At 35.8% G+C, this 20,262-nt stretch overlaps 1 protein-coding gene across 10 annotated transcripts in view; it reads left to right on the plus strand.

Annotated features, from left to right (window-relative positions):
• Positions 1–20,213, plus strand: part of Ogdh (oxoglutarate dehydrogenase Nc73EF) — a 29,718-nt gene extending 9,505 nt beyond the window's left edge. For 5 of the 10 annotated variants that reach the window (XM_019060443.2, XM_019060445.2, XM_019060446.2 and 2 more), the window contains exons 4-18: positions 809–911; positions 2,890–2,952; positions 5,796–6,051; positions 6,872–7,106; positions 7,705–7,984; positions 8,817–9,025; positions 10,192–10,573; positions 11,364–11,642; positions 12,151–12,329; positions 12,574–12,696; positions 13,304–13,467; positions 14,809–14,956; positions 15,742–15,896; positions 16,263–16,370; positions 17,995–20,213. In XM_019060443.2, the coding sequence (XP_018915988.1) occupies positions 809–911; positions 2,890–2,952; positions 5,796–6,051; positions 6,872–7,106; positions 7,705–7,984; positions 8,817–9,025; positions 10,192–10,573; positions 11,364–11,642; positions 12,151–12,329; positions 12,574–12,696; positions 13,304–13,467; positions 14,809–14,956; positions 15,742–15,896; positions 16,263–16,370; positions 17,995–18,094 (2,784 nt within the window). In that variant the 3' untranslated portion in view covers positions 18,095–20,213. The remainder of the gene's footprint in view (positions 1–808; positions 912–2,889; positions 2,953–5,795; positions 6,052–6,871; positions 7,107–7,704; positions 7,985–8,816; positions 9,026–10,191; positions 10,574–11,363; positions 11,643–12,150; positions 12,330–12,573; positions 12,697–13,303; positions 13,468–14,808; positions 14,957–15,741; positions 15,897–16,262; positions 16,371–17,994) is intronic. The other 5 variants (XM_019060451.2, XM_019060450.2, XM_019060448.2 and 2 more) reach the window with 5 other exon arrangements.
• The last annotated feature ends 49 nt before the right edge of the window (positions 20,214–20,262 follow it).

The following is a 20,262-nucleotide window of genomic DNA, read 5'->3' on the forward strand; positions in this document are numbered from 1 at the left end:
AGTTTTATGGGTCAAAGCTATACGTTTTTCCTCCATGAAGTTTTTTCCATTAGTTCCTCCAGTTAGGGCTGTTCTATCGGTTGTCGGTAAGCTACCGAAACAGTTCCGTTAAGAAAAACTTACGATAAGAGCGCTCTTGCCGATAGCGATCAGAGTTTTCGGAGCTGGCGAAAATAAGATGTTGCCATTTGTACATCTATTTTACGCGCCGCCGCGCCAGACAATCTGATAAACTGACACACGGGGCAACAATGCATTGAGTGCGAGCTCTCAAAACTCCTATAAGGCCGGCTGTTGTCGATATCATCGCCACTGTCAGTACTGCCGCCAGTTTCAATAAGAGACGATGTCGATAATGTTCCGGCAAGAATTCGTTTGAACACCCCTACCTCCAGTACGAGCTATGTTTCCCTAAAACCAATTTTTTTACCCTAAAAATGTCAAGCCCCCCTTAATCTGAGCTTTTCACAGTTTTAAGGCCATAAATCTCACTAATTATTGGAGGTATTCGTTTTTTCTGACTTATTGTCCCTAATACTTGCCAAAACGAAGAAAAAAGGGTACTTTTCTCGAAAATGTGGATAATTGGAGGCACATTGGGAAAAAACTGTAAACGTAAATCCACTCAGGTCAATTTTGGTTTGATAACGTTCCAATGCTTCATTGATTCATTAGAATGCTTTTCAGTTTGCCATTAATAGACTTACTGATAGCTATCCTGATCTGAAATTTTGATACTTGTTCGATATCAATCATGTTTTTTGCTGGTGAAGTATTGAGTGTGTCATTGTGTATTATGTATCAGTAGATTCGAGGGCATCATATTGCCAAATTGGACCCGTTGGGAATCAATTCAGCTGATTTGGACGATAGACACCCTCCAGAATTGCTTTATAGTCATTACTCCTTTGGTAAGTTCCTATTAGCTCTTCCTTCAAATTCATTTCAATTTTCATCCCTTTACTACCTCTATGTTATTCTGAGAGTATTCAGTTTTTTTTGTCCTGGCTGATTTTTTTTTTTAATTTGCTCTAATTAACACAGTAGGCTTTTTTTTTGTCCCGAGTGTGAATTGTCTTAAATCTACTTTGTTTTAAAATAATCCCCAATTTTGAGCAATTCCCCTCCATTCTGAAGTTAGAGTATTGTACCATGAGATTGAACTTTTCAAAAGCACCTTAATTTGTGCATTATATCAGCATGCCAGTTTTTGGTCTTGTCAGTTCATTTTCTCTCCATTTCTAGTTAAAGCTTAGAATATAAAGTGTAGATGAATTCTGTGTAGGAAGAGTTGTGGGACAAGTGCACTCAAAAAATTTAATTAAATTAATTAATAATTTAAAAACAATTAAATTAGATGTTAAGCTTCACGATGGTTTGAATGATTCTTTTTCAAGGTCATATGTTGGATGGAATATCCTTATGTTTTTCATAGCAATTAGCTTTTTATCATTTTTCTTTCTTTATGTCCAAGACGAAACTGATAAAACTGTGGATAGTTCATGCCTTAGAAAAAATTGTAAATGCCTGAAATTGCATTATCGAGGAAACTACTCATTAAAAATCTATCCGTGATAATTTTAAGAGCTCCTTCATAAATCATTAATCACATGAGTTTGTCGGTCATTTATCCCATTAAACTTCAGTTGATTATTATGCCAGTCCTCATCTTGTACAGCATTGTTAGCTTGAAGGAAGAAAAAAAAATTAGACATATTTAAGGCAGTTTGAAAAAAATTGAAAAGTTTGGAACCTAAAAAAGTATCATTCTATCTATTGTATTGAAGCTCAATCGAAGACTCTAAATCAATTAAAAGAATGTCTAAAGAGTAATGCCTAGAATCTTGAAGTTAATTATGTGTGACCGAACAACTTACTAAAAGAATGGAATGTGGTAATAGAAGATGAAATTTGTAGTCATACTAAGAGAATCATACACCTTCCGCCATCATCCACTATGCTCACGTTACTGATAACATATTCCCTTTTTTTTTTTTTTTTTTGCTTTTTTATGGTAATGACATTTGCTTCAATAAGAGGCTCTTCTAAAGTGTGTGGCTAACTATAGTATGTCTAATATGAATTTTGATTGAATACTTCCGCCTTTTGTATCCCTGAATGATTTAATATTAATCTTTGAAAAATTACAGAAGTTTACTCACAATAGTGAAGTAAATCTATTTTTAAGAGGAAAAAGAAGAAATGATTATGCGCCTTCGTTAACGAAAATTCGTTAGTCCTTTAACTTTAACGTAGAAAAAGTATGAAAATCCTTTGTGCCACATTTCCTCATCAATTCATCCTTACATTTGCTGCTGTGTTTAAATTCAACACATTTAATCCATCCAATTAACTCTTATCAAAAGACTGATCAACTATAAACTTTTTATGCATTTTAATATCTGCTTCAAACTGTATTATCAAATATTTAGTTAAACTCGAATGGGCAAAAGGAAGAGAGAGAAAAGAAATCATTCTTTTAAAGAGGTTGTTTTGAAGTACAGTACTGTGTTTGTAGTTTTAGATAAAATTTTGTGTGGTGCCTCTTTTAGTTCATTATGTTTGTAACCGTAGTAGTTAGCATAGCTTGCTCTGGTATCAAATTTAACAACCATCATTGGTGCGAGATCCATTTCAAGTGTCTCAGTAGCTTGTTTCGTTTGCTACAATCATGTCAAGTCCTGTCTATATTTTTATTTTAGCTGTTTTTCTTTTTCAAGTATTCATGCTCCAGTTTGAGTCTGATTTGAGTTTTAAATTGTTTTTTTAAGCATCAACATTCTTAGCTGTTTTCCATACATTTTTTCCTCTCTAAAAATTTTTATTATGTTTTCCCTCCCCAGCCGTTTCCAAAGTTTTTGTTGCTTCTTGATTGGCTTAATTTTTTAGGACAGAAATCTTCAGGAACTTACTCTGAGCATCTTCAAAGGAAAGTGGCCAGCATGATGAAGCGTATGTAACACAGCCCCCTCTTTCTGCATGTTTTTACTCCTTTATTTGGTATTCCTGATTTTGTTTCCTTAGTATACTTTTGAGGTAACTTTCATGATGACCATGCCCTAAGAAAATATCTAGACGCATTTTTCAATTCATTCCCATCACATTTAATCCATTGTTTTTTGAATGGGACAATTTGCGTGCTCAAATTAGACAATTTGAAATGGATGGAAGTCTTATTTTTTCTCTATTTATATTTTTTTTTTAAATGGCCAAAAATAAGGAGAAAAATATACAGGTGCGCTGGAATCAAAAATGATTTTTCTCAAAAAATGTGTGCGGAAAATCTTATGAAATCAAGATTTTCGCCCTTGGCCCTTGGATGTGTGCAAGGATACGTTGTGCACGGTGACCAGCCGCTCTGTCATTTTTGCCAAAGATCTCCTGAACTTTGTTCCTCCCCGAAAAAAAAAAAAATTCACAAGCTACCAAAAAATGTCTCTTTGTATCTGATTTTAATGGAAAGAATGAGCTCGAATGATACTTTTTCCTCTCAGGAAATGATACCAGTTTTTTGTTGAAAATTAAAAGGAATGACTTTTTTGGCTTGTGAAGTTCACTGTTCAGGTCTCTTTTTTTCTTCATAAGAATCTTAATCAGAAATTGTATCCAAATTCATACGAACATTTTTGCTTTTCTGTACCTAGGGTGATCCAAAAGTCCCACCTGTGTATCCCCTAAGGTTTGCGCCCCTTTTCAGGGCGGTCCCTTTAAAATTTTGGGGGTTTCCTGAAGTCATTCCCTTTGATGTAGGAGGACTCACAGAATTTCAAGTCTCTGTCTCAATTTGTTCAAAAATTACAGGGGTGAAGCAGCGATGCCTGGCGCTGATGATGTGGAACTTTTTGACACCCTGTATTTAGTTATTTCTGATTTTCAAAGAGCTTTATTATCTTAATTGTCTCCATTTGAAGATTAGTGGAATATTTTAGAGAACTGGGTACATACTTTCAACGCCCCGCCCCCTTCTTCCCCTGAGTTGAGACTCCTGCTAACTTAAAGGAAATCTTTAAATTTAAGTTTGCTAATTTTAACTGAAGTAAATTTTCCTCTATTCATTTCAGATAAAGAAGTAAAACAGTCAAAATATGACTTTTACAAAATTTTAAATTTTGATTAGACTGCTGATTTTTTGCATGCACACCCAGAATGATGTTACACGGCCTTGAGATTTTCGTGAACTTTTCCTCTCTCTTTTTTGCCACCGTAGCTGCATTGAACTTGGCAAATTGGCTTCGTACCAAGTTGTGCTTTTCTTTCAGTACGGCAATATCCCTTGCCAATGTCTAAAAATAGTTGCCTTTTTATCCTCTAGTATATGATGTAACCAGCTGTAATTTTACGTTTGAAAAACGTGTCCAAGCAATCATGCGATTGTTAATCTAGGATGACAGAGGATGAGCTGAAACTTCATGCAGAATCCTTGCGCCACCCCTGTAACTTTTGAACAAATTGAGATAGAGACTAAAAATGTTGAGAGTATCCTTAGGTTCAAGGGAACTACTTTTTGGACCCCTAATAATTTCGGGGGGGATCATAGACCCTAACTCCCCCGAGTCCCTAGTCGATACTAATATGGTATGCCAGCAGGATGTATTGGCTCCCTTTGCAGCAGACTCTCTTGTCTATTCCTCCCAAAGTATGCAAGGATCACTTCTTCTCTTCTTTTGTTCTTGCAATTTTTTGTCCCCCAAAATTTTTTCAGTACCTTGATTATTTCTCAAAATTTAAGCTCTGCGGAGTTTTTACATCCACGGCCCTGTAGTTGGAGCAGGCTTTGCGCTCATGTATTATCTTCAGAAATTAAACCAACCTTACCTGCTTTAACACCTGAGCAAATGCAGGTTGTATTATAGGTAATGTTCATTAAATTCCAAAACAAATATTTTGAAAGAATTTAAACTCTTCCGGACAAATGATTCTCATCAATATCACAGAAGATAATTTTGGGCTTCACGGCCCTGCATATATATATCAGCATTTGTAATTTTCCTTGCACTCTTCTCTTCTGTTTTACACTATTTTCCTATTATTCACTATACCCTTCTGATCTCTTCAAATACCTAGTTTTACGTAAGTATCTGTTTCATCTCTCGATTCTTTTGCTTTCCTTGCTCAAAAACTATGTTCAGCATTAACTACGTAAAATCTATGACCTTTATCGAAATTTTGATCACATTATCATTATCATTTCATAAACACATTTTTAATAATTATCTAAACAAAGAAAATAATTTTCAGCAACATCAGTGTCGCAATACATGATCTCATCTCCTTAATTTCCGAACTCCATACAGGCATTTTTATAGATTTAAGCTGTGAAAATTCTTCCTTTTTGTAAGTCTGAAATATCTGTCTAAAAGTTTTTTGTACTTAACTTTAACATCTGCCAATTAGTGAACAATTGAATCAGTCATTTCAAAATGAAAGTCTTAAGCACCCGAAATTAATGTACATAAAGAACGGGAATAGCTGTAATAATTGACCCATTTTAAATCTTAGATTCAGTATTTTTATAATAATTCCTTAATCACTTTAATATTATAATGCTGCAAGATTCAAAACGGGTCTTTTAAAAAGATTTTCAGTGTTTTTCTTTTATTCTTATCTCTGGCTCTTAAAGCTTTTTGAGAATGATGGATTCCATTTTTAGATACAATTTATTCCTCAACATCACTTACAATTTATTCAGAATCAGGATAGGAAAGTGCTGTTTCCATGCCTTTAATTTGAGTCCACGAAAAGCCAGTCTGGTGAAAGATTGTCATCCCTTTGCTCTTCACAAACTAATTTTACAGAGGAAGCTGACATGGACCGAGTTTTCAAGCTCCCATCCACAACTTTCATCGGGGGTAAAGAACAGGCCTTGTCTCTGCGGGAAATTTTGAAACGATTGGAATCCGCGTACTGTCGCCACATTGGAGCAGAGTTCATGTTCATCAACTCTCTCGAGCAATGTAACTGGATCAGGCAAAAATTAGAAACTCCAGGCATCATGGAGATGGACAACAACCAGAAACGACTTGTCCTCGCTCGATTGACTCGTGCAACAGGGTAAATGCATCTTATTTCTCCTTGTTTAATTCTCTCCTAGTAAGTTTATTTTTTATTTTTACTCATGATCCAATCATATTTTGGCTCCGAATAGCACTAAATGTAAAGTAAAATCGTTTAGCTTCCCTAAGATGTACCAATTTTCTCTTTAAAAGGAATGCTTGAGGAGGAATACATCAATGGCCAAACTGCAGAACTACGAATCTATTATGCGGTGTTTCAAAATTTCTGCTCCTGTTCTATTTTTTCGAAAAGAAACAAGTCAGCTTTACAGCTTGGAATGTTTATAGAGTTTTCTGCTATGAGGGAAGAAAAATGCAGGAAATTTTCCAGAAATTACATTTACTACAGGGTGTCTAGCATCAGGATCTCACCGATTTTCCCGATTCTATCACGATTTGAGGTCAATCAGGATTTAATCTCGATTTCATCAGGATTTGAGGAAAAATCGGTCGTGAAATCAGGATTTGAGAAAAGTCGGCTGTCCGATCACATTTTCCTATCGAGCTATTTTTGTGGTATTACTTTTTCTCCGCAAAAAATCAGGATTTGGAAAAATCGTGAAAGCAGGATGTAGCAGTAAAAAGTCAGGAAAAATCATGATTTCCCTAAATGAAAAAAAACTAGACACCCTGTACTAGTTTTCCTAAGAATCTGCAAAGTATGATGGGAAGCCTGCAACGTCGCAAATAGAGGTACATGATTTTGCCCTCCGGCCATCAGCATGAGTCCTTTGGTGCTCATTGGTTTCATCAATCAAGAGTTTCGCGATGCACTGCAATTATTTTTTCATTCTTGATTCATTTGTATTTTTCTGCAGATTTGAAGCTTTCCTGGCTCGTAAATGGTCCAGTGAAAAACGTTTTGGACTTGAAGGTTGTGAAATTTTAATTCCTGCCATGAAACAAGTTATCGACAGGTCTACTGAAATGGGTGTTGAATCCATTGTCATGGGAATGCCTCACAGAGGAAGATTGAACGTTTTATCCAATGTTTGCCGAAAACCCTTGGAGCAAATTTTCACCCAATTTGCTGCCTTGGAAGCAGCTGATGATGTAAGAATTGTTTGAATGATCTTTTAAAATTATTAGAAAGGAACTAGTGAAATTAATTCCAGCACTATTGCTTAAGGTGATTCGATGGACACTATATTTTGTGTCAGAGTGGGTATGGGTATGTGTCAGCTTACCAATTTTGACAAACAAATTTAACTTAATAAAGGCGTCGTCTTTCTAGAGGAAAAATATGGCATTCGATACTGATATCAAAACTGCACTCGAATGTGATATTTCCTCTCCAAAAAAACTATGCCTATATTACGTTGAATTTGTTTGTCAAAATGGGTAAGCAATTTCGTCAGTCTCCTGGCAATAGAACATGAATAGGTCATAGGTATAGACTTGTGTGGCACAGCATGCCTCTGTTGCCCTTAAAATTAACAGCTTATAAATTCAAAATATGTTCGTTCATTACCACTATTTCTCCATCTGTATCATCTTCTTTTATTTTATTTGAGATAGGACGCCTGTAACACATCTGTGCAACACACAATTCTGTGAGAAAGCCTACCAGACCATTTGTTTCAATTTGTTGTTTGATATCCGGCCTGTGCCTTATGAAAAGGATTTATTTTTCTAATGTTTTTATTTTCAGGGTTCTGGTGATGTGAAGTATCATTTAGGTACTTACATTGAGCGTCTGAACCGAGTTACCAACAAGAATATTCGTCTTGCCGTAGTAGCTAATCCATCCCATTTGGAAGCTGTGGACCCAGTAGTCCAAGGCAAAACTCGTGCAGAACAATTCTACCGAGGAGATGGAGAAGGCAAGAAAGTCATGTCTATCTTGCTGCACGGTGATGCTGCGTTCTGTGGTCAAGGAGTCGTTTTCGAGACCTTCCATTTGTCCGATCTACCTGACTACACAACTCACGGTAATAACCTCTCATCTTTAATATCATTGTCTACGAAAAGCTCAGCTTACCTTTACTGCGCAGCACTCAGTGAAGCCATTCTTCAGATGTCACTTTATCTAGACCAAGGTTAACTTCTGTAAGGAAATGTAAGAATCACAGTGAGGAAAGCATGCACTTAGCAAGCACGTACGTAACAAAGTCAAAGTGTCATTGCAAGTATCTTTAGTCGATCACGTTTTACTTTCAAAATTTTCGAGGAAACTTGATTAGGAATGATGGGAGATTAGTTTTCATGACTATTGTAACCATCTGAATTTTTTTGATATCTGAGTGTACTGCCTGCTGCATCAAACGGCAGAATTAAGGTACCACAAATGATTTATTCTGTTGAAGGACAGAGAAAATCGGGAAATTTTAGGGAATTGCAAAAATTCAGAAAAACCAGTATCTCAGGGTATATGACAGAAGTGTCAGGGAAAGTTTGTCAAATTACTGTGATTGTTATTACTTATATAAATACTGTATGAATTACTTCTAAGCATGTGTCTGTCGTTTCAACCAACAAATGCAAATGGAAACTATCTCAAAATATGTATTTTTCATAATTTTGCACTTTCTCAAATGTTAGGAAGTTTTACCAAAACTTGTCCGGGAAATTAGGGAACCCTCAGGAAATTTTAGCTTCTACATTCTGTCTTACCTCTGAATCCTGCTGCAACCGCCAAATTTTAATTTTAAAAGTTACTCTTGTCTTTAAATTTTTGATGAGTAGCATTCATCGTTCACACACCTAACAATGTCAAGATCAATTTGATTCAAGATATTTGTGTTGTTGTTTGCCCTTTTACAGGAACAATCCACATTGTCGTCAACAACCAAATTGGTTTCACGACTGACCCAAGGCATTCTCGTTCATCCCCTTACTGTACTGATGTTGCTCGAGTCGTGAATGCGCCCATCTTCCACGTCAATGCTGACGATCCCGAAGCTGTCATGCACGTTTGTAACGTTGCCGCTGAATGGCGAAACACATTCCACAAAGATGTCGTCATTGACTTGGTAATTTGAAATAACACTCTATACACAAGCATACTCTTATCAAATCTTTCTAATAATGAGTAAAAAACAATGCCTTCTAAATTGCATAATCAATGTACTTTATTAAGATGAGGCTCAATGATTTCAAATCATGATGAGCTAGCACTCTTTTGGTGTTGAATCATTGTGTTATCGTACATTTTTAAATTACTTTACTCTTTGGTAGCTAATTTTTTATGAGAGTATGACAATACTTTGTTCAGGATTACCCGCGGTCTGGAAAACTGAGAAAGTAAGGGAATTTGTGGCGACCAGGAAAAGTCAGGGAATTTGCGGCAACCGGGAAAAGTCAGGGAATTTAAGGAGGTGCGTTTAGCAGTGGTGAGTGTAATTTAAAGGGGGAAAAAATCAAAGTGGAAGTTTGATTAGAATGTCAGGGAATCCAAAAATTTTGGAGTCGGGAAATTTGATGATGAAGAAATTATGGCAACCCTGTTTGTTCTAAAAGGTGAAAATCCTTCAGATTCAGCACATTGAGAAATGAGTAACTAGAAACAATGACAAAATAAAAATAGTGAGCAAGTATAAAATTATTTTTAAATTCATGAAACCCAAGTGCTTTGAAAATTTCACATCCAAGTACACAAAAAGAAGAGATAAAAAGGACTTTTTTTTTTGAGTTTATCTAAACATGTCCGTCTAATCCCTCTAAAATAATCTTGTTAGTTATTCCAATCCTTTTTTCTGGATTCAAAGGAAAGGGAAATTTTATCTATTGTGGTATTCCTGGAAACTGTCGATTCTCAGTGCGTTTAATGAAGATCTCAAAAGCCGTTCATAAAATTTGTAACGTCAGATTTGGGATTTTTTTACCGCTGTCCCCTCATAACATTTTTGTGGGGTAGAATCCCATCTTTCAATGTGAGACAACAAAATACTCTCTATGACCTCTCTCCTCCCTCTAGAGCATCATGCATTTGTTGAACCTAAGCCATATTTTAACATTTTTAGGGTAATCTACACTAAGCATTTTTGCAGTTTTGTTTTTATGCCCCGTGCAAGGTCTCTTTGAAAGTGTTACTTCCAAAAATTCATTGTTTGTGTGACCCCTTATCAATACATATTGAAGGCTTGAATAATTGAAAGTGTAAACAATATTTAAGCCAACAAATTTTCTTTAATTGTAGGTCAGTTACCGGCGCAATGGCCACAATGAAATTGATGAGCCCATGTTCACTCAACCTCTGATGTACCGAATCATCAAGCAAACCAAGCCAGCTCTAGACAAATACGCTGAGAAGTTGGTGTCTGAAGGGGTTGTCACTGAACAGGAAGTAAAAGATGTCAAAGACAAATACGATCAGATTTGTGAGGAAGCCTACGCAAATGCTGGCAAAGAAACCCACATCAAGTACAAGGACTGGCTCGACTCTCCGTGGTCAGGTTTCTTTGAAGGCAAAGACCCTCTGAAGGTTGGTAACACTGGAATCAAAGAAGACACGCTGGTCCACATCGGCAAACGTTTCTCATCGCCTCCTCCGAACGCTGCAGAATTCGTCATTCATAAGGGTATGTAAACAAAAAAACTACCTTCTTTTCGCCATTATTTAAAGTTTTGTCTCTATGAATTACAATTAGAACTTGTCAGGAAGTGGAAAATCAGGAGACTTGTCTGAATAACTAGGAATTTTTCTCTCCTCACTCCTAGACCATTTTGCTTCTAACCAAAGGCTTCTGGCGGCCTTTATTTGACTAGGCGCTACTGAATTAGTCAAATTATGGAGAATTATCCATAAATCTGCTCTAAAATCAGGCTTAAAAGCTAAAGCTTCCAAAAGAATTTGGAATGAAGAGACAGGGAACGGTGAAGTTTCAGCAAGGAATTAGCCCTCTGTACACAAGTAAATACCAGGAAATGAAAATAGCTAGGAATTTTAGACACTTTGCATCATGAATCTTGTGTGTCAAGAAGAATGGTTTTGGTCCTACATCATTGCGAGAAAATCTTCTCATAAATTGTCAGCTTTTGTTTTGTTGAAAAGAACTGATAGCATTAACCTCTGCTGAATTCGTTTGATTTGCTCGCGACAATATCATTAACTTTTGAAGCTGATAGGAGAAACTGAAGACAAAAATCTTACAATTAATTGAAGAACAATTGGAGAAACTGAAGATAAAAATATTACAATGAATTGAAGAACACATTTCCCAGTCTCATCTTTGTCTCTAGTCTATCACTAGACTTGGAAGAAAAGAGAAGGGGTTGTTGTCCTAATTATAATTTCTGAAATTCACAACTTAATTTTAGCCTCTCCTGCGACAAACCTCATATCATTATTATATTTTCCTCTTTTTTTAGGTATTGAACGTATATTGAAGGCTCGCATGCAGATGGTTGAATCTCGTCAAGTGGATTGGGCGCTCGGAGAAGCCATGGCTTTTGGCTCCCTTTTAAAAGAGGGAATTCATGTTCGTTTGAGTGGACAGGATGTTGAACGTGGTACCTTCAGTCACAGGCATCATGTTCTTCACCATCAAACTGTCGACAAAGCTACTTACCGTCCATTGGCCAACTTGTATCCTGATCAAGCTCCTTACTCTGTTTGCAACAGCTCTCTTTCTGAATTTGGTGTTTTAGGTACGTTTTTTAACGCATAGATTTTCTTATATGTACAAGTGAGAGTGTGGATGAAGTGTAAAAGAAGAATGAAAAAAACAAAGTAATTAAACTAGTGAACGTATCAACTTAACTTCTCAAAAAAAGACAGAGAATTCCATAGTTCCTGTTCTTTTAGATAATTAGTATTATCTAACGTAACTTTTTTGCTTAATACCCCAGTAAATTTAATTTAATTCATGTAGCGAGATACAAAACATATATTTGTAGCTCTTGTAGGAGTTAGGATATTAAGGTATGAAATTTGTTTAAATTAATAAAGAAAAGAATGATTTTCCTTTATAATTTTTATGTACTTTTGAACTTGTTAGCAGCCGCAATTTTTTTTGTAGTATTTACTTGCACACTCTACACGCCATAGTTGAAAATTGTTTAAAATTGTAACGCTGCAATTTAAAAAAGGTGACAAGTTTTTGAACAATGGAGAAAACCTTGAAAAATCAGTTAACTGCGCTGCTTCTTTTTCCAGGATTTGAACTTGGTTTCTCGATGACCAACCCCAATGCTTTGGTCTGCTGGGAGGCTCAATTCGGTGACTTCAACAACACCGCCCAATGTATCATCGATCAGTTCATCAGCTCTGGTCAAGCTAAGTGGGTCAGACAATCTGGATTAGTCATGTTGCAACCCCATGGACTTGAAGGAATGGTGAGACATTTTTCATTTATTATTTCATCTAAACGTTAAAAAGATATTGCGTCCAGCAAAGAATTAAGACCCTCCTATTATTTCTTTGTGTTATTAAGGCTATTATTGAAGATCAAGAAACTAGAGCGTAAGATTATTATTATTCAATTCATTTCAGTATTAAATAAAATAATCTCCATAATGATCTTTATCAGATCTCAGTTTTATGTTTCACATACCCTGAGAATAGTTTTTTTTTTTTTAGGGTCCTGAGCATTCATCGGCGCGTCTAGAACGATTTTTACAAATGTCTGCTGATGATCCTGACTACTTCCCTCCTGAAAGTGAAGAGTTTGCTGTCCGCCAACTCCATGACATTAATTGGATTGTAAGTAATCTGTATAAGATCTAAGTATTATGAATAGTGGATTATACAAGTGTAGTTGAATGAAGTTTGGTGCTCGGCATTAACAATGTTAAAATCGACTCAACAGTTTTGAAAAAGGAATGTGATAACTGGGAGTTTAGAATCATACGACACCTTACATGCTTTTCATTTAATTGTGTACGTATTACAGTGCATTGTTGATGGGTTTTTCTCTTGCCATGAATTCATGGTTATTTACTTGAAATCGGTGATAATTGAGGCCCGTGATGTACTGACATAATGAGGAGGATCCTGGTTCTGGCATCTGTCATGACTGTTTAATCTTGTTATTCATGTCTAAGTTACCTTTTAATGAAAAGAGCCTGCTCAAACTTTTTTTTTTGCTGATAGCTTATATCCTGCTATTTGCAATGAATTCCTGGAAATTTGGTGCCTCCAAAATCTTTCAACAACCTCATTTGAACAGGCTCCTAACATTCTCTTTAGCCAAGTTATCCTATCCTCTTTTCTCTCAATACTTTTGATATCAATTCAAAAGCTCTCATACCATAATTTAATTTGAAACATCAGCAGTACAAAAAATCTGTGTGTGGTGTAATAATTGCAGGTAGCCAACTGCTCGACCCCAGCTAACTATTTCCACATCTTGCGGCGGCAAATCGCCCTCCCCTTCCGCAAGCCCCTCATCTTAATGACCCCGAAATCACTCTTGAGGCATCCAGAAGCTCGATCCAGCTTCGATGAGATGACTGAAAACACTCAATTCAAGAGGTAAAGTTCTCCCAATTTTCTCAATCTATAGTGTCTTTTCTCGAGTGCCGACCGACCGGCCGCTCAGTGGGCCTTTCAAGTAGCGCTACAGGAAAAAAGTGAATTTTTGGAAGTAACTGTAATTTTTGAACTCAGTGACCCTCAAGAATACCTAAAAATGTATTTTGCTCGGTTTGGACATAAAGTCTGATTCATTAACACCCAAATACGGCTTTGGAACCATATTTCGGCACGCAATGAGCGGAAACTTCAATCGCCCATAACTCCGGAATCGTTTGGTTTCCCAGCTTATATGACCACTCGTTGAATGAGGCAAAAGACGAACAATTTAAAAAACTGGTTTTGGTTCAAATACAAAAATGTGATCTTTCAGTTTAGTGTGTTTAAAAGAAATTGTTTTTCCTCAAAAACTGAAAAAAAGCATACAAGTTAACTTTAAAATAACATTTTAGGATTTTGACCCTTAGAATCATAAAGTATGCAATTTTAGACGATTTTTCGTCCAAACCGGGCTTCAATATCTTTTTTCGTTTGAAAGATATCGAGGTTCACAGGTTTTGACTTCCATCCCCCCCCCCCCAAAATTTTTTGGGGGTCTGAAAATTGGGGAAAGAAGCGCTCCAGTGTGAGTAACTGATAAACGAAGTTTGAATAAGTTTTAGTGGGGGGGGGGGGGGCGAAAAAAGTTGTTTTTGCATACGGCTCTTTATGTAGATAAATCTCTAATGCACATATATGCATCTAAATGTTTAATGCAACAAAGCAAATCATCTGTTCCGTTTGTAAGTCTGCATTGCAGAGAAATGCTTCCGTAATGTATGAATGAGAGTGTGTATTAGATGCAAAAGGAGAAATGTCAAGAAAACATAATTTCTCTCGCAATCTTCTATACTTAATTCCTTAAGACAAACAACAGAGGATCGCGAAATTCTTGTTCTCACAGATAAATTGTATTATCTAACATTACCTTGTTTCTTAACACCTTTTTACTCTTACATTTCATTCATGTAGATAGATACGAGGCACATAGCTCTTGTTGTAGTTACACTATTTTTGAATAACATTTGTTTAAAAAAAAAAAAAAAAAAAAAAAACAAAAAAAAAAAAAAAAAAACAAACACACAAATCCTAATTTTGATGTGCGCAACATAAGCTTTTTCCATTTTGTGAGAATGTATGATCTATGTTCTGATTCTAAATCAATTTTAGTCCTATTCAATGCGGATGACCCAATGACCTCCTATTTCAGGTGATTGACCTGGTAATGTATTCCTTATGGAAGTATAGGCATATTAAAGCTACCATAATCCATGTTTTCCTAACTTTGTCTTTTCTGTTCAGAGTCATCCCCGAAGCAGGAGTGGCAGCTGAAAAGCCGAACAAAGTCAAGAAGCTTGTATTCTGCTCTGGTAAAGTTTTCTACGACTTGAGAAAGGCTCGTGATGATGCTGGTCTATCCGGCGACATCGCCATCTCCCGTGTTGAACAGGTTTGTTCCTCACAGTTGTGTTCTATTTTTGTGTATGAAGCATAAATCAAGGCAAATTTTAAGGAGAATGTAGAAAGTAACAGAAAAGTGGCCGCCTGCTGCTTTCAAGTGTTTTGATTCCTAACTGAATTTGCGATTCCTGAATGAAAAGAATTCATCATCTTTTGACATTTCCTCACATTCTTCGCTTTGCCACATATCTATCACAAATTAGATGCAGCTAATTCTACACAAGTGATGTTAATTTATTTTTTTCTAATATTACTGTATCCTAATAGTATTTTATGAGACAAACTGGAAATTTTTTTTATTTTCACCCAATCAGTAGCATTAGACGAGCCTTCCAGTGAGGACTACAAATGTTCAAACTTTCTAAAAAGGACATTTAAAAAATGCAAAAGTATAAATACTTGGAACTAAATCAAAGATTTCTACTCTGCCTGAAGTGATCGGTTGGATCTACTTTGCTTTTGACACTGCCTATAGCACTATTGCCACTATCAAAACAATCCCTCTAGGTGATGCGTTTTTGCCATAGCAAAATTTCAGAACTAACTGTATTATGTATTGTAATATTGCAGTATTAGAGGATAACTTTTATTGCCTTCAGTTTTTAAAAAAACTTTTGGAAAGTTGAAATTTTTCTCTTTCCTTTCTCACCCTTATATTTGTCGGTGAGCAGCTCTCATACACTGGTTTAACCAGCCATAGACTAACACCCTCTACCGGTATTTTAAATTCCTTTATCTTTATTTGTTACCACATAACTGATTTTGTTTCAACAGATTTCACCATTCCCCTATGATTTAATCAAAGCTGAATGCCAAAAATATCCTGAAGCCTCCCTTCACTGGGCCCAAGAAGAACATAAGAACCAAGGTGCATGGACTTACGTTCAGCCCCGATTCCATACCACCCTCAATGGCGCTAGACATGTTGCGTAAGTATCAGATTTGTCTCTTCCTTATAAACTATTTCCTGTTCCCTCCTTGCTGAGTCATTTTTACAACAGCATTATACTCACATTTGAAAGATCCACCCCTTGTTTCACTAATTCACTCTTTTCAGACATGATTAACTATCCGACTTAATTCTCTTGACTTACTAATTCTTCTCCTAAAAGTAGCACTCCTCACTTTTTTTGCGTCTAAGTATGAAATCATCAATAGTCAAATTGTGGCTTTTCCATTATTGGCCTAAACTTTTGAGTATCTTTTCTCTACTTCCTAACAGCTTTTCAAAATTCTCTAAATTTTTGGCTTAAATATTTTTTGAACAAAATTTCTGTTTCTCGGTCTCGGCTTAGGCCTCCAAGCTCAAAGGAAAGTAGCGGATGGTTACGATTCTGGTCAAAAGATAGTAAAGAGGAAGTTAGCCCACCTATTCCAGCTAGTCCTGAACCTAGAACAGTCGGGTAATTCAATAACATACAAATTTTTTGTAGAAATTTTCTTTGAGCTTTCACAGAAAAAAAATACATAAAAATGAATAATAAATATTGAATATTCACAGGAAAAAATGTTTCAAAACCATTCAAGGAACATCCGTGAACTACAAAATAAGTCATGATCATTCATCATAACACTTTATGATTTTAAATTTTTGGATGAGTTGAATTATTAGAACAGTAAGATAAAAAATTTACCCAAAAAAATGATTGGAAATAACTCATGTGACCTTTTCTGAATATCACTATCCCTCAGTTTATTCCTCATTCAAAGTTTGAAATAAATTGTTAATAAACTCTGTTTTTTTTAGAATTCTCATTCCACAATCTTTAAAATGAGTAGCGTTTCTTTTGCACACTTTTCCTGATCCTTATGACTTTGGCCAGAGGCACCCCCTCTCCTCTCCTTTTCTCTCCTCTCAGGCATGATGCCAAATTTATTGAATATTAAATCATTTTGCAGGAATTGCAAGTCGACCAATATTTGTGTCACACAGATCAAATTTCAGATTTTGGAAACTTCCGAATGAAGTATTTAGCTACGTGTTCGTCAATCCAAGTTAAATCAGATTTTAATGTAGCCTGATTTGATCATTGATTTTGTGAACAGGACTTGAACTGAAATTCAACAATTGAAAAGTTTGACTACATTTTGAGTGAGACCGATGTAAAGTTGAAGAACAGTGTAAGGCCTTTTGGTCCTAAAAGTCTTCAAGGGAGACCATGATTAAGCTGTGATCACATGTAATACCTTGTGATGACCTCTTAATACCTTGTGATGACCTCTTAATACCTTGTGACGACCCCTACTTGGAGAACTTGTTGGTTCTCAGTTTTCTCGGCAATATCTTTTGATTTGTGCAAGCATCTAACCCTCTCAATCGTCAAGGAGTAACTCAGGCATTGTAGCCATTGCGAGACTGTGCCAATCCCATTAAACCCTACAGTTAACATCCGCATTTAGAGTTGAGCGCTCCCAATGCTGATAGACTCATCTTATTTAAATTTATCTGTTACAAAACCCTGAAAATTAGCAAAGGGGACCAGATTGAACGCCAAGAAGAAGCGTCGCATTTGCAGTCTTGTTTTCATTATCTTGATCAGGAACGTCACAGTCAAGGAATACCAGAAAATTTTTGTCGGGGAAAGTGACAAACATGCCATTGTCAAGCACTTTATATGCTTCTTAGAATGGATTTGACACTTTGAATCACAAATTTTACTTGAAAACTATTTCAAATTATGCTTTCTAACCACCTGGCATATCTTCTATTGTCAGGGAATTTTACCAAAACAAGTCAGGGAAATACAACTCTCAATTTTGTGGCAGCCTTGGAAAACTTTTGTTGGCAGGAGGCTTAGGAGCTTTATGACACCACATGAGTTGAAGTTTTGTCACAATTTGCGAAAAGCAGTTGAAAATTTAAAGCCCGTAACCTGCTTAAAATGAATTTAAATCTCAGAGGCATTTGAGAGCTACTGGCCCTCATCATCAGTAGTGTGACTGATTTTAAGGTACCACCAATTTTCTGTAATAATCTCGTTGAAACTCATAAAATTACGTTTTTTAATGTGTGCCCTTTTTTTGCAGTTACATCGGCCGACCTACAGCAGCTTCCCCCGCCACTGGTAGCAAAATGCAATTCTTGAAAGAACAGAAGTCCATCTACGATGATCTTCTTCACTTGTAAACTGGTGCGGTCTGTTATTACTAGCAACCTCATCTACATCATACCGTATTAATATTTGTAAAAGCACTTTCTGTTTGAGAGTAGCCAATCGAGAAGTAACTGTAGCTTTCAACTCTTACGGAAACGTTTGGTGCTTATTTTGAATTCTTGTACTGCTCTGAAATTGTAGAGTGATTCAAAGCTTAAAAATTTTGCATTGTAAGCTCATGTCCAAAGGTTGCCTCAAATTCAGTGCAAAAAAAAATGACAAGAATTTATTAGATTCATCATTTATGTCACCTTTTCTTCAGTAAAGCTTTGATGAAGTAGGTAAAAAAATTCAAGCAATTTTCCAATCAAAATCCACCGAAAAAATTACATTTTTGAGTTATGCTCTGACGCAACATGAATTTGCTCTCTGCGGACTTAACATATTTCTCTCTGAAGTGTTGCCCGGTACTTGTTTTGTGATGTACTATTTATTGTAGATTTTTCTACCGAAATCAGAGAGCTCCCTTTGTATCCTGAGCCTTTGCAACAAAAAAAAGTTGTAAATTTTATCTGTTAATTATTTATTTATTTTTAAAGGGTTAACTCAACAAACCAACTTCCAAAGAACATGTTTTACCTCCAACCAAACTCTGAAAGACTAAGTTTTGCCTCTGTTTTTATGTCTCCTCAGTTTTGAAATTGCATAATATGAAGCTAATTTATTTTAAACTGTTTCCATCTTTTTCCACAGAAAGTCGTACTTCTCAAAGACTCGAGGATGAGTTATTTTTAGAAGTTCGATAACTCGCTTAATCCGCGAAGGAAAGATTGTATTTTGTATTGGCTGTGGTAAATTTTTTGGTAGAGGGAGTGATGCTTTGTAAGCCTCTGCCAAAAAGTGTGTAGTCTTAAGTTGCTATCTTAATAATTTGTTAGAGACTATTGTCACGTCAATACTTTATTCTTGGTAACGTCCACATCTTTTAGATCTTGGCTGTTTCACGAGATAAGTAGGACTGCTAAGCTGCTCACCGTTTGTACAAAATGCTCAGGTTCCTGCAGAAAGGATAACTTACATTTAACATCCTCTAGTTGAAAAATGTACATCTTTGATTGTGACATTGCAAATCTCTGCTCGTGTTTTATTTTTCGAAAGAAAACAAACCAATCAAAATCCTCAGTGGAAGTATCATCACTCATTCAAATATATTCCCAAAAAATTTCAAGGAATCATTTCGGTCAGATTTCTTTTTTAAAGCGTAAAACATAATCAGAGAATTTTAATCATTGCATTGGTGTTATGTTTTTCAACTAAAGCGATCGATATTGGGAGCATACCATTGTTAGCATTTTCTATAAACTGTGAGATAATCAAATGGATGACATCATCCATGAAAAAGAAAGATGAGCACAGCCTCAAAATTTTTAGTTGTCAGTATCGAAAACTTAAATGACTGTTTTGTTTCTTGCGCTTTCACTCTGGTAAGCAACGCCAAGCGTCCGTATCAGTGAGTGCCTCCTTGACAGCCGTAAAGAAAACCAATATTATTTATTGACTTACTTATTTAACTAATATTAATCAGATCAGTTGCTTATGTGATAGTCAAAATCGTTTTAGGTTAAGTGCCTGAGTTGTCCCTCTGTAGGTGTGCTCTATAGGTTCTTCTCATAGTCAATGAATATCATATTCCTGCTTATCTAACTGTAAGGCTCATCCAGTCACTTGACTTATCTCTTGTATGGTAACAAAGCCGTTTCTCATGGAAAGGTCTTTGTAAGAACTTGCTCAGGTGCGCAATGAAATTTTGAACGATGATTATTTTAACCAAAAACTCTCCGATATTCTTAGCTCTCTCTTTAATTAGTACATTAGTGAAGGAAGTAGGAAAAAATAAGCAAAGCCAAATTATCAAATTACCAAGAGTATATCGGCAGATTTAGGAAGAAAAACGTCTTTATTTTTTTTAATCTATAAAAATATTCCAAAGTTACTAAGCAAGTAGAAAATCCTTACTTAATTCTTACTTGCTATTCACTTCACGTTTTTTATGCACGCAAAAAAATAACTTATTTCCTAAAAAAAAATTCCTAATTGTTATTTATTGACTCTAATTTCATTTTTAGTTCAAATAAATCGTTTATTTCTGTATTTGTTGACTTTTACTATCCCTTAAGTCCAGTGATTCCCAGATGAGTAG

Source organism: Bemisia tabaci, chromosome 3 (genome assembly GCF_918797505.1).
Source record: "Bemisia tabaci chromosome 3, PGI_BMITA_v3".
NCBI lineage: Eukaryota > Metazoa > Arthropoda > Insecta > Hemiptera > Aleyrodidae > Bemisia > Bemisia tabaci.